This window comes from Osmia bicornis, unplaced genomic scaffold, assembly GCF_907164935.1.
Source record: "Osmia bicornis bicornis unplaced genomic scaffold, iOsmBic2.1, whole genome shotgun sequence".
NCBI lineage: Eukaryota > Metazoa > Arthropoda > Insecta > Hymenoptera > Megachilidae > Osmia > Osmia bicornis.
The window spans coordinates 14,382-28,063 of record NW_025791324.1 but is presented as its reverse complement, the minus strand read 5'-3'; the positions used below and the strand labels follow the sequence as shown (position 1 = coordinate 28,063).

At 38.1% G+C, this 13,682-nt stretch overlaps 2 protein-coding genes across 2 annotated transcripts; both read right to left on the bottom strand.

The window, feature by feature from the left end:
- Nucleotides 1-793: 793 nt before the first annotated feature.
- LOC123989026 lies at nt 794-1,574 on the bottom strand. Its single transcript, XM_046289743.1, has 2 exons — nt 1,478-1,574; nt 794-1,251 (listed from the first exon to the last, which is right to left on the bottom strand). Exons 1-2 carry the CDS (start codon nt 1,545-1,547, stop codon nt 794-796), a joined length of 528 nt encoding a protein of 175 aa, XP_046145699.1. The 5' UTR covers nt 1,548-1,574.
- Nucleotides 1,575-4,971: 3,397 nt separating this feature from the next.
- LOC123989025 lies at nt 4,972-10,707 on the bottom strand. The gene is made up of 3 exons (XM_046289742.1): nt 9,939-10,707; nt 9,082-9,712; nt 4,972-5,092 (listed from the first exon to the last, which is right to left on the bottom strand). The coding sequence occupies exons 1-3, from the start codon at nt 10,006-10,008 to the stop codon at nt 4,972-4,974; spliced, it is 822 nt and encodes a 273-aa protein (XP_046145698.1). The 5' UTR covers nt 10,009-10,707.
- Between the last annotated feature and the right edge of the window lie 2,975 nt (nt 10,708-13,682).

Here is a 13,682-nt window from a genome sequence, read left to right as displayed (position 1 = left end):
TTTACACCGTCTTCTGTAATTATATGACCCAGGTATGCCACTTCTTTCTTCAGAAATTGGCACTTGTCGGGTTGCAAGCATAAGTTTGCTTCTCTAAGCTTCGTTATCATCCTGTTGACTTTTATTTCGTGTTCCCTTAATGAGCTTGCATAAATTACGATATCATCGATGAACACGAATAATTCCAGTCCTTGTAGTCCGTCTAAAACATTGTTCATCAGGCGCTGGAACGTGGCTGCAGCATTTTTTAAACCAAAAGGCATTCTATTGAACTCGAAATGCCCGAATGGTGTTGAGAATGCCGTCTTGTGCTTGTCTTCTGGATGCATTGGTGTTTGGTGAAAACTAGATTTTAAATCAAACACGGAGAAGTATTTTGCGCTTCCCACTTGATCCAGGATATCCGTGATATTTGGTAGTGGATATGCATCGCTGATTGTTTTTTCGTTTAATTTTCGGAAATCAATCACTAATCTCCAGCATTTATTTCCTTGTGAATCTTGTTTTTTTGGTACTATCCACAAGGGAGAGTTAAATGGTGATGATGAATGTTTAATGATTCCTTTTTCTAGGAGATCATTAACTTGGTGATTGATTTCATCTTTTAATGCGTGAGGATACCTGTATTGTTTTACGTTTACAGGCATCTCATCCGTCGTGATGATCTTGTGGTAGATTTTATTTGTTGCTGGGAGTCTGTCTCCGTCAATATAAAATCTGTCGGCGTGCTCTCGTACTATATCTTTTACGTTGGCAAGTTCTTCTTGATTTAAGTGATCTGTTTGTAATTTTTCTAGGATTTGCTGGGCTCGTTTAGGTTGTTGGTGAGCTGTTTCTTCATCTGTGGTGCCTCTTCGTATTGTTGCAATTCAACTGTTGGCATTTCGATTTCAATGTCCTCTGCTCCAACGTTGATCGCATACAGAAATGCTATACCATCTCGATTAGTAACTACAGCGTTTCCCATATATAGTTGTGGGTGAAGCTGTAATTTTGGGACAAAACCAGCTTTAATTTCAGTGTTTGATACTCTTATAGGTATCATGGTTTTTGTCCTGGATGGTATTATTACTGCTGGTTGTTTGAATGGTATTATATTGTTATTTATGATTAGTATAGACTTGGCGTAATTGATGCTGGCTCCACTGCTTTTAAAGTATTCTGTGCCCAAAATTCCATCTTGTTCGATTGGCAGTTCCTCAATGATGTGGAATATAGATTCTGTTTCTAGTATCTTTACTTTGATGTATCCTGTTGTATAAATAGAGCTTTTAGTGATTCCATTCAATTGAAAAATTACATCTGTATTTATAATTACTTTATTTGAAATTGCTTGTTTTTTTATTATATTAATATCTGATCCCGTGTCGACCATGAATAAAGCCTTTTGACTCTTAAAATCATTGCTTAATAGTTCAACACTGGGAGACTTACATATTTCTCCTAAGTTTAGGTACAAGTTGGCTTTCTTACGTACCTGTTGCACTTGAGGAGTCTGTTGGAGTCTCTGGCTCTTGATACGTTCTTGATATGCCTTTTTCCGGCATTCCTGAATTGTATGGCCGATATTTTGGCAGAATTCACAAATTGGATGTCTGGTTCGTGTCCAATTTTGACCTTGCCTTTGCGTAGGCTGGTTTTTATACGCTTGGGTTGGCTGCGCAAAGTCCTGAGGGACCCCTGGTCTTGCTGGCTGGTCCTTAAACCAACAAGTCTCTACGGTGTGCCCGGACCTTTGGCAATGTTGGCAGTGTTTTACTGTCCAGCGGGCTCTCGACATCGATTGTCCTTGGAATTGCTGATTGTAGCAATATACCAGTATTATGCCTATATCCTAGACAATTTTCGTATTGATTGGTCATAGTGAATCCCTGTGATAATTTAGCCTTTGTCTGGCTTTCTAAATTTTCTGCCTCGGCTACAATTGCTGCACTGATTGCTTCATCAAGACTGTTGAAATTCTGATTTTTCATTCGGTTATATATCTCTTGTTTTAAACCGGTGAGGAAAGCCTTTATCGTATTGGTTTCTGAGGATCGGTTGTATCCTTCTATATTATCTGGAAATTCGATTTCGTTGCAGCTTTTAATTTGTAATAGGAGTCCTGAGACGCGGCTGCCGTAATCCACGACTGCTTCAGTTGGTCCTTGTGCGATCCTTGCCATGTCACCGCATAGCTGCATCGAAGTGAAGAGCGGTGCGAACCGTGATTTTACTACGGCAATTAGTTCCTCAATAGTGTCGTAGTCTCCGTTCAGTACCACTCTTGCTGCTTGTCCGTAGATTTGTTTTTGAATTGTACCAACCCGTACTCAGCATTAGGAGAGACTATATTCTTCGCTTTGAAACAGCTCTTTGCAAACTGGTAGACTGGTATGTTGCGGCCGTTGAATGCTGGTACGATGTCTGCTGCATCGCGAATACTGATCGGTCGGCTTCCTTCAGTCGATCCGTTAGCTGATCCGCTGGCTGATGCGCTGGCTGGTTGATCGGCTATCCCGTTAGGCATCTTGATGTTTGTTTATTTATTAACTTAATACGTATTTTGTATCCCTTTTTTTTTTTTTTTTTTTTTTTTCGTTATCTTCTTATTCTTTTCTCGCCTTAAATTCTTCTTTCTTCGTATTCTTCTTTCTTTTATATTTTTTATCTATTTTTTTATTTTATTTTTTATTTGTCTTTATCTATTTCTAGGCTGACCATTAATGTCCGCAGAGATACGATTTCTCCTTACCACTCGAACAATCCCACCGCTGTCACCAAAAATTTATTTCTATCTACGTGTAACGACCCGGAATGAGTACGTCACTGCACCGACTAGTAGGGAGAGCGGTTCCCTTAGAAGGCGACTCGTATTCTGATTATTAGGGATTATAGGTTCGTGTGGTGTGCGGTTAAGGAGTGAAATCCAAACACTAATGTGCTAGAGACTAATTGAAATTGTTTATTCAAGAAAATTAAAAGGTAAGTGGATTTTAATTGAAATATAATATATAACAAAATTGCTAGTGTTACAATGAATGCGGCTAGAAGTAGGAATACAATAAAAATTATAATTAGTTCGCCCTAAATTGGGAATACAGTAAGAAATGTGTAATTAGTAGTTAATATTATATAAATAGAAATTAGTAATTAGTAGTTAGTGATGAATTATAATAATTAACGATAATAACGATAGCGCTAACGCGTATGCGGCGTGGTCTTCTGTAACAGTCAATACTCTGCTTAATTTTCTCTAATGATTATGGAAATTAAGTTCCAGAGGTTTGTGCAGAACTATTGGACTCAAGTTAACCCTTCCTACAGGTCGCAATCGGTTTCTGGGATAACCAGAGCTGTGTTATATGCAGGCCGTTTCAAGGAGCTTAGCTCCTCGCTAGCTCATTACACTTGAGTGTTGGCTTAGCTTAAACACCTGTTTAACACGTTGCGCACCGAGAATAGGAGGTCCACCAATCCGTAGTATATGCACGCCACCAGTGGAAGCGTAGGAATTGGCTAATATTCGCACTCTGTCTTAAGCTCTTTTCTACTGTCTAGAGTATTGTCTGTTCCTGACCGTGGTCAGGGAAGATCTGCCCCGAACCTGTGCGGAACGCCTCTATTTATACTCAGATGATGCTGAGTCGGCACTTTTTTTCCGTATAGAGTTCTTGGGGTAGCTGGGTTTTCCCCATCACGTGGTGGTCCAGCATCCCCGCTCTAGAATCATACCCCACTATGTGTTCACACGGGGTTGCGCTGGCGCGTGCGCGGTCAGACGTCGATAATTTATCGATACCTGTTTTACCGTCTGACTTATCGACTAAACTTTTACCGACGAATTTAACAGACTCAGTTATCGACGAAAATGAACATGTTTATTACATAAAATTTTATACATTAAATATTAACAATAAAATTAAATAAAATACTTTGTATGGAATGTAATAAAGAAAAATGATAAAATAAAAATGTATTGTTTTCTCATGGGGTCGTTACAACTTCCCCCGCGCGCTTGTCTCTTGTCCTCAAGAGACAAATATTTTTTCTTTTTATATTACATAGGGCGCAGCAACATTTCTCCTCGCTGTTTCTCGGAGAAGCTGACAATATCCCAAAATACCTCATCACCTTGCCGTGTTCTCGTCTTGGGTCAGTTCTTTCTGATTTCCTGTAAATCTTCCAGTCGAATTCTGGAATGTCTATTAATATTAGTTCCCATCGAGGTGGTGGTGGTGGTGGTGATGGTGGTGGTGGTGGTGGTGATTGTTTTTCTTCTTCTTGTATTATAGTTTCCTCTTGCACTATTGTCTTTGAAATTTTATATAAAACAAATAATTAGTAAATAAAATAAATTGTTTGGAGTATAATTCTACCTCTTTAAACTCTTTTAAAGCTTTTCTTAGCTTTCTTAGTCGCTCTCGTCTTCCAGCGCGCCGTACCATTTTTGCTTTCTATGAATTGAATATAGCGGTGCGTGCGTAGCGTCGCTTTCGATATCTTTCTCTCTCGCTCTTTGTTTCTATCTCTTTCTATCTTTTCTCATGCAACATGGCGGACTTGCGAGTCTGCGCATTAATATTTCGAACAAAAATAAAAATGTTTTGAAGGAATTTGGAATGAATGAACCCATTTGTTAAGAATAATGAATGATTATATATATTTTAAATAATTAAATATTTATATTGATTAATTACATATTGTATTAATTATGGGTAAGAACCCGATATTCCCCATTCTGTATAACGACATCACTCAGAGGAAATATATTTGGTTCTCTTGTTGGCAGAATAAACCCTTCACGGAAGGCTTCTTTATGATCGTCGTCGGCGGCAAATAATCTGCTCCTACAATCGGTGCAGCATGCTGCTGGTCTGATTCTGCATAAGATTTTTCTGCATAATATGCAGTTTATATAATTTATGTCAGTGGTCGCTTTTACATGGCTGTGCCACCCCATAAATAGCCATTGTTGTTTGGATTCAGGTGTTATTTTGACTGCACAGTCAATGCAGATTCTTCCAATTCGACGTGCCAATCCACTATTAAAAACTGGACCCATATCACGGATGCATATAGCGTTCTGGATATACTGTCCAATTTCTTCAAGCTACAATAGAAACAAATTTTCTTATTTTTGCACAGATTCATATTAAAATATATATTCTACCTCGTTCAAATCCATCTTTGCTTAAACCCTTTGTTTTTCTTTATTCTTCCTTGAATTTAAATTAGCGTCGTTTGCGCGTGCTTGTTCTTTTGCGTTCTTTGCACAATATGGCGGTAGGTTCGAATTTTTGTATGTGCGCATGCGCATGATACGAAAGTTACCTAGATTGGTATATCGATTTTCATTTTTGATCTAAACTGTAGATTGGTCGATAGGCCCTCTTTAGTCTATCCTTGTGAACTATCCTAGTCTTTTTGGGACCTATTTGTAGTTCTATATTGTTTTTTTCTATGTTTCTTAAAACCTTGTATGGTCCGGTATATTCTTTTTGTAGTTTACTTTTTCTTGGTGGGTTTAATAACATTACTTCTTTTCCTGTTTCATAATTAATTGGACGTATCTTTCTATCATAATAGTATTTTTGTCTATACTTTGATTGTTCTAGATTTAATTTTGCTGTTTGCCTAATTTTGTATAAATTTTGCAATAATTTGTCTACATAATCTGGGTATGTATCTAATCTGTCAGTAGGTGTAAATTTTGAAGGTAGTCTGGCTTTTCTTCCATATATTAGTTCATGAGGTGTGAATTTTGTTCCCTCATGAACGCTTGTGTTGTAAGAAAACGTTGCTTGTTGTAGCCATTCGTCCCAGTGTTCTTGTTTAGATATATAGTGTTTCAAGTATTCAATTAGAACGTGATGGCTTCTTTCCAGGGACCCGTTTGACTGAGGATGGAAGGATGATGTACGGTACGTCTGGATGTGGAAGATTTTAGCTAATTTTCTAATAAGCGAGGATGTGAAGCATGTTCCCTGGTCGGTGAGGATAGCTTTAGGACTGCCGAACTGGCATATAAATGAATTGGTGAATGCTCTTGCGACGTCCTCTGATGTAGCTGACACAAGTGGGATTGCGACGGAGTATTTGGTCAAATTATCTTGTATAGTGAGGATGTAACTGTATCCTTTTTGCGTCATAGGTAAGGGTCCAAGAATATCTAGGGACACCTTATCGAATGCGTCTGAAGGAGTATCTGTGATGACCATGGGTTCCTTATTTTTCATCCTTACTAACTTAGTTCGTTGGCAGCTAATGCATGATCTAATATAATCGGTAATTTCTTTTTTCATGTTTTTCCAATAGTACTTGTTCCTGATTCTGAGGTAAGTTTTTCTTATTCCTTTATGTCCAGCTACTGTGCTTTCATGATTTTCTTTAATTATGTTTCTTCTTTCGTCTTTAGGTGGAGTTTGGATTGTACCTTTGCAGATGATGATATTGATGTTTGAGTCTGCAAAGATTATTTGAAGAATTGCCTTTAACCCTTGCTTGTCTGGCATGCTGCATTCCTGGATTCCTTTTTGAATTAATATGTGACGAAGAGTTTTAATTTTCTGTGGTAATGTCTCTTTATAATCTACTAATACTCCAAAAATTAATTTATTTTTAATTTTATATTCTGTGATACTGTCTTGTGGTTTAGAAATTTTAATCTTTTCATTTTCTATGAACTGTCTTGACTGTGTATCATCTGGTTGTCCTTCTTTATTGAAAAATATTATTACTGTGCCTTTTTTCATCCATAGCTGGTCTTCGGTTTCTTCTATTTTGAACATGACTGGTTTATTACTAACTATTTTGGGTTTAATTTGTTTAATTGCAGATGGTTGTTTAGTCTTTTCTTTTTTAATTTTAATAGGTGTAATAGGAGCTGATAAAGTGTCACTCGAGGTTTCTTTTTCTATCTTTCTTTTTATTATAGGAGATCTTTCTCTTGTGCTTGAAGAGGAATCGATTCTGGGTGGTTCTCTGAAGATATGTTTAGGTAATATCGTTTCTTCATTATAGTCTTCGATTTCGTCTCCAATTATTACAGGTTCTTGAGTTACAGGTCGTTTCTGTGGAATAATGTATTTCTTTTCTTCTGGTGGTTGATGTACATCAACTGTAATTTGCTGTTCATTAGGTTTTCTTTTCTTCTTGATTTCTTCAGAGGAATAAATCTTTGGATTTAGATTCGTTCTCTTTTTGGGTCTTGGTGGCTCTTCAGATGCATCAGTTTCGTAATATTGAGATTCGTCAGAGCTTGTGCAATCTTCTTTCGTTCTTTTTCTTGATGTATTATCTGTTTGAGATGGGCTTCTCTCTCGTATTTTATCTATCCGGTGTCTTTTTCTTATTTCGACATCTGTGGAGTCATCACGTGGTCGTATTAAACGTTTGTGGCTGATTTTTCTCTTTTTAATATCTCGTGAACTTGATGAGGTTGTTGGCCTTGGTCTTCTTGGATACTGATGCCATTCTTTCTTTTTTTTATGTTGTTCAGACTCTGTTGTAGTTGCTGGTCTCGGTCTGGTTGGATATTGATGTACTTCCTTTTTTCTTTTATATTCTCTAGATTCTGATGTCGTTGTTTGCCTAGGGCGAGTGGGATATTGGTGCCACTCTTTTTTCTTTTTGTGTTCCTTTGTTTCTGATGTAGTGGTAGTTTGTCTTGGGCGAGTGGGGTACTGGTGCCATTCTTTTTTCTTTTTGTGTTTTCCAGATTCTGAGGTGGTTGTTGTTTGTCTGGGGCGAGTGGGATATTGATGCCACTCTTTCCTTTTCTTACGCTTCTTCTTTGACCCAGACGTAGATGAGTGCAGCCTTTTCGCATTTATTTGTAGAGCATTTATATCTTCGACAGGATTTCTAGATAGAGCATCAGCGTTTATATTTTGTCTGCCTGGTTTGTATTTAATCTCGTAATCATATTCGCTTAATCTTAATTTCCATCTCATGAGTCTCGATGTAGGGTCTGAGAGACTGTTTAGCCATATTAAAGGTTTGTGATCAGTGATTAGATAGAATTTTCTACCGAAAATATATGGTCTGAAATGATTTATTGCGAATATCACAGCAAGTAGTTCTCTTTCTGTTGCGGAATATTGTGTTTCCGGTTTATTCATTACTCTTGATGCATATGCTACTGGCTGATCTTTTCCTATCTCTCCTTGACTTAGGACTGCTCCCACTGCTGTTCCGGATGCATCAGTGGTTATATTGAACGGTCTCTCAAAGTCAGGATATTGTAAGATCGGTTCTTCGCATAGCACGTTTCTTAGGAACTCGAAAGCTTGCTGTTGTTGGCTGGACCACTCAAATTTTTGCTCCTTTTTTGTCAAATCGGATAATGGTTTAGCTATTTTAGAGAAGTTTTTAATGAAACGTCTATAATATCCGCACAATCCTAGGAACTGTCTGATATTTTTGACAGTCTTCGGAACGGGGAATTTTTGGACCGCTTCAACCTTTGCTGGGTCAGGTTTTACACCGTCTTCTGTAATTATATGACCCAGGTATGCCACTTCTTTCTTCAGAAATTGGCACTTGTCGGGTTGCAAGCATAAGTTTGCTTCTCTAAGCTTCGTTATCATCCTGTTGACTTTTATTTCGTGTTCCCTTAATGAGCTTGCATAAATTACGATATCATCGATGAACACGAATAATTCCAGTCCTTGTAGTCCGTCTAAAACATTGTTCATCAGGCGCTGGAACGTGGCTGCAGCATTTTTTAAACCAAAAGGCATTCTATTGAACTCGAAATGCCCGAATGGTGTTGAGAATGCCGTCTTGTGCTTGTCTTCTGGATGCATTGGTGTTTGGTGAAAACTAGATTTTAAATCAAACACGGAGAAGTATTTTGCGCTTCCCACTTGATCCAGGATATCCGTGATATTTGGTAGTGGATATGCATCGCTGATTGTTTTTTCGTTTAATTTTCGGAAATCAATCACTAATCTCCAGCATTTATTTCCTTGTGAATCTTGTTTTTTTGGTACTATCCACAAGGGAGAGTTAAATGGTGATGATGAATGTTTAATGATTCCTTTTTCTAGGAGATCATTAACTTGGTGATTGATTTCATCTTTTAATGCGTGAGGATACCTGTATTGTTTTACGTTTACAGGCATCTCATCCGTCGTGATGATCTTGTGGTAGATTTTATTTGTTGCTGGGAGTCTGTCTCCGTCAATATAAAATCTGTCGGCGTGCTCTCGTACTATATCTTTTACGTTGGCAAGTTCTTCTTGATTTAAGTGATCTGTTTGTAATTTTTCTAGGATTTGCTGGGCTCGTTTAGGTTGTTGGTGAGCTGTTTCTTCATCCTGTGGTGCCTCTTCGTATTGTTGCAATTCAACTGTTGGCATTTCGATTTCAATGTCCTCTGCTCCAACGTTGATCGCATACAGAAATGCTATACCATCTCGATTAGTAACTACAGCGTTTCCCATATATAGTTGTGGGTGAAGCTGTAATTTTGGGACAAAACCAGCTTTAATTTCAGTGTTTGATACTCTTATAGGTATCATGGTTTTTGTCCTGGATGGTATTATTACTGCTGGTTGTTTGAATGGTATTATATTGTTATTTATGATTAGTATAGACTTGGCGTAATTGATGCTGGCTCCACTGCTTTTAAAGTATTCTGTGCCCAAAATTCCATCTTGTTCGATTGGCAGTTCCTCAATGATGTGGAATATAGATTCTGTTTCTAGTATCTTTACTTTGATGTATCCTGTTGTATAAATAGAGCTTTTAGTGATTCCATTCAATTGAAAAATTACATCTGTATTTATAATTACTTTATTTGAAATTGCTTGTTTTTTTATTATATTAATATCTGATCCCGTGTCGACCATGAATAAAGCCTTTTGACTCTTAAAATCATTGCTTAATAGTTCAACACTGGGAGACTTACATATTTCTCCTAAGTTTAGGTACAAGTTGGCTTTCTTACGTACCTGTTGCACTTGAGGAGTCTGTTGGAGTCTCTGGCTCTTGATACGTTCTTGATATGCCTTTTTCCGGCATTCCTGAATTGTATGGCCGATATTTTGGCAGAATTCACAAATTGGAGGTCTGGTTCGTGTCCAATTTTGACCTTGCCTTTGCGTAGGCTGGTTTTTATACGCTTGGGTTGGCTGCGCAAAGTCCTGAGGGACCCCTGGTCTTGCTGGCTGGTCCTTAAACCAACAAGTCTCTACGGTGTGCCCGGACCTTTGGCAATGTTGGCAGTGTTTTACTGTCCAGCGGGCTCTCGACATCGATTGTCCTTGGAATTGCTGATTGTAGCATATACCAGTATTATGCCTATATCCTAGACAATTTTCGTATTGATTGGTCATAGTGAATCCCTGTGATAATTTAGCCTTTGTCTGGCTTTCTAAATTTTCTGCCTCGGCTACAATTGCTGCACTGATTGCTTCATCAAGACTGTTGAAATTCTGATTTTTCATTCGGTTATATATCTCTTGTTTTAAACCGGTGAGGAAAGCCTTTATCGTATTGGTTTCTGAGGATCGGTTGTATCCTTCTATATTATCTGGAAATTCGATTTCGTTGCAGCTTTTAATTTGTAATAGGAGTCCTGAGACGCGGCTGCCGTAATCCACGACTGCTTCAGTTGGTCCTTGTGCGATCCTTGCCATGTCACCGCATAGCTGCATCGAAGTGAAGAGCGGTGCGAACCGTGATTTTACTACGGCAATTAGTTCCTCAATAGTGTCGTAGTCTCCGTTCAGTACCACTCTTGCTGCTTGTCCGTAGATTTGTTTTTGAATTGTACCAACCCGTACTCAGCATTAGGAGAGACTATATTCTTCGCTTTGAAACAGCTCTTTGCAAACTGGTAGACTGGTATGTTGCGGCCGTTGAATGCTGGTACGATGTCTGCTGCATCGCGAATACTGATCGGTCGGCTTCCTTCAGTCGATCCGTTAGCTGATCCGCTGGCTGATGCGCTGGCTGGTTGATCGGCTATCCCGTTAGGCATCTTGATGTTTGTTTATTTATTAACTTAATACGTATTTTGTATCCCTTTTTTTTTTTTTTTCTTGTTGCGTTATCTTCTTATTCTTTTCTCGCCTTAAATTCTTCTTTCTTCGTATTCTTCTTTCTTTTATATTTTTTATCTATTTTTTTATTTTATTTTTTATTTGTCTTTATCTATTTCTAGGCTGACCATTAATGTCCGCAGAGATACGATTTCTCCTTACCACTCGAACAATCCCACCGCTGTCACCAAATTTTTATTTCTATCTACGTGTAACGACCCGGAATGAGTACGTCACTGCACCGACTAGTAGGGAGAGCGGTTCCCTTAGAAGGCGACTCGTATTCTGATTATTAGGGATTATAGGTTCGTGTGGTGTGCGGTTAAGGAGTGAAATCCAAACACTAATGTGCTAGAGACTAATTGAAATTGTTTATTCAAGAAAATTAAAAGGTAAGTGGATTTTAATTGAAATATAATATATAACAAAATTGCTAGTGTTACAATGAATGCGGCTAGAAGTAGGAATACAATAAAAATTATAATTAGTTCGCCCTAAATTGGGAATACAGTAAGAAATGTGTAATTAGTAGTTAATATTATATAAATAGAAATTAGTAATTAGTAGTTAGTGATGAATTATAATAATTAACGATAATAACGATAGCGCTAACGCGTATGCGGCGTGGTCTTCTGTAACAGTCAATACTCTGCTTAATTTTCTCTAATGATTATGGAAATTAAGTTCCAGAGGTTTGTGCAGAACTATTGGACTCAAGTTAACCCTTCCTACAGGTCGCAATCGGTTCCTGGGATAACCAGAGCTGTGTTATATGCAGGCCGTTTCAAGGAGCTTAGCTCCTCGCTAGCTCATTACACTTGAGTGTTGGCTTAGCTTAAACACCTGTTTAACACGTTGCGCACCGAGAATAGGAGGTCCACCAATCCGTAGTATATGCACGCCACCAGTGGAAGCGTAGGAATTGGCTAATATTCGCACTCTGTCTTAAGCTCTTTTCTACTGTCTAGAGTATTGTCTGTTCCTGACCGTGGTCAGGGAAGATCTGCTCCGAACCTGTGCGGAACGCCTCTATTTATACTCAGATGATGCTGAGTCGGCACTTTTTTTCCGTATAGAGTTCTTGGGGTAGCTGGGTTTTCCCCATCACGTGGTGGTCCAGCATCCCCGCTCTAGAATCATACCCCACTATGTGTTCACACGGGGTTGCGCTGGCGCGTGCGCGGTCAGACGTCGATAATTTATCGATACCTGTTTTACCGTCTGACTTATCGACTAAACTTTTACCGACGAATTTAACAGACTCAGTTATCGACGAAAATGAACATGTTTATTACATAAAATTTTATACATTAAATATTAACAATAAAATTAAATAAAATACTTTGTATGGAATGTAATAAAGAAAAATGATAAAATAAAAATGTATTGTTTTCTCATGGGGTCGTTACACATTTATGCAGTCATTATTATTAATTATATCATGCATTACAATAAACCAGCCTCCCAATATCACATCAATACAAGTTGCAAACGTATGTACCAAGAAGATAAATAAAATGCAACATGTAATCAGTCAACCAATCAACCGGATCTGAAGCAGTCGATCGAACCGGATGTCAACAATCATATCGAATGTAATTGATATAATCGAATAAGTCGAAGTAGAATCCTACTACAAAAGGGCCGACAGAGTGTGCATCTACTACCATTAGTCTTCACGACGATGCTCCACACATTATTCAAGGCATAATACGTCAAAATTTATTATTGTTATCCGGAACCTTAAACCTTTGCACTCAACTGTTAATGATTGTGAACAGTTAACCAATACTAAGCACTAATCTAAACACTTCATCAATCAAAATCAATTCGTTGAAAACAGCTCACACGGATACCCGATAAGAGAAGATTGCGCCGACAAAAGAAAGCAAGGTTAGTTTGAATAATTGAATTAACCTCTATAATTAACCTATACAATCAAAGTAATAGAATGAATTTCAGGATAGACGACCGAACGTCAATATAGCCTACCCAGTGATAGGCTTCAGAAAATAATACACAAGCATCCTAACCTCAAAATAATATCATACCGGCCCCATGAGGAAGTAATACAAGCACGACGGTAAGGATAAAACTAAATTAAGTTTAAATTCAACTATATCAATATTTATCAGATAGATAGGGAACAATACCCATTAATTATATACTATCAAACATATATACGCAGTTTAAATAGTCAATGAATGAAGATGTGACAAGAGGAACCTCACAGCGGCTGCCATGAAAATACAATTCCCGGTAGCAGAATGCAAAATGCAAGGCAAGATAGGCTGGTAAGCCTGAAACCAATCCAAACGGGGTGAGCATGAACAAAATAATTCGTTGCAACAGGAACAAACATAGCACACCGGCCATGCTTAGGATCATCATCCAACCTCAATTTGCTCGGGGGGATCAAGGCAACTATAAGATTATTCTTCGCAGTCGGCCCGGAAGCCCACAAACCGTAGGCAAGGCAAAACAGGTAAACGAATAGTATACATTCAAACCTGCAGGAAAAAAGAACATGAAAGAAAGAAAGAAAGGTATTAGAAGGGGTAGGAGTTTAAAGGAAACGAGTCGACAGTATTGGTAAATATAGTATACAATACAGGGCAATCTCACTAAGCACTCCACAAAATTACTCATTCA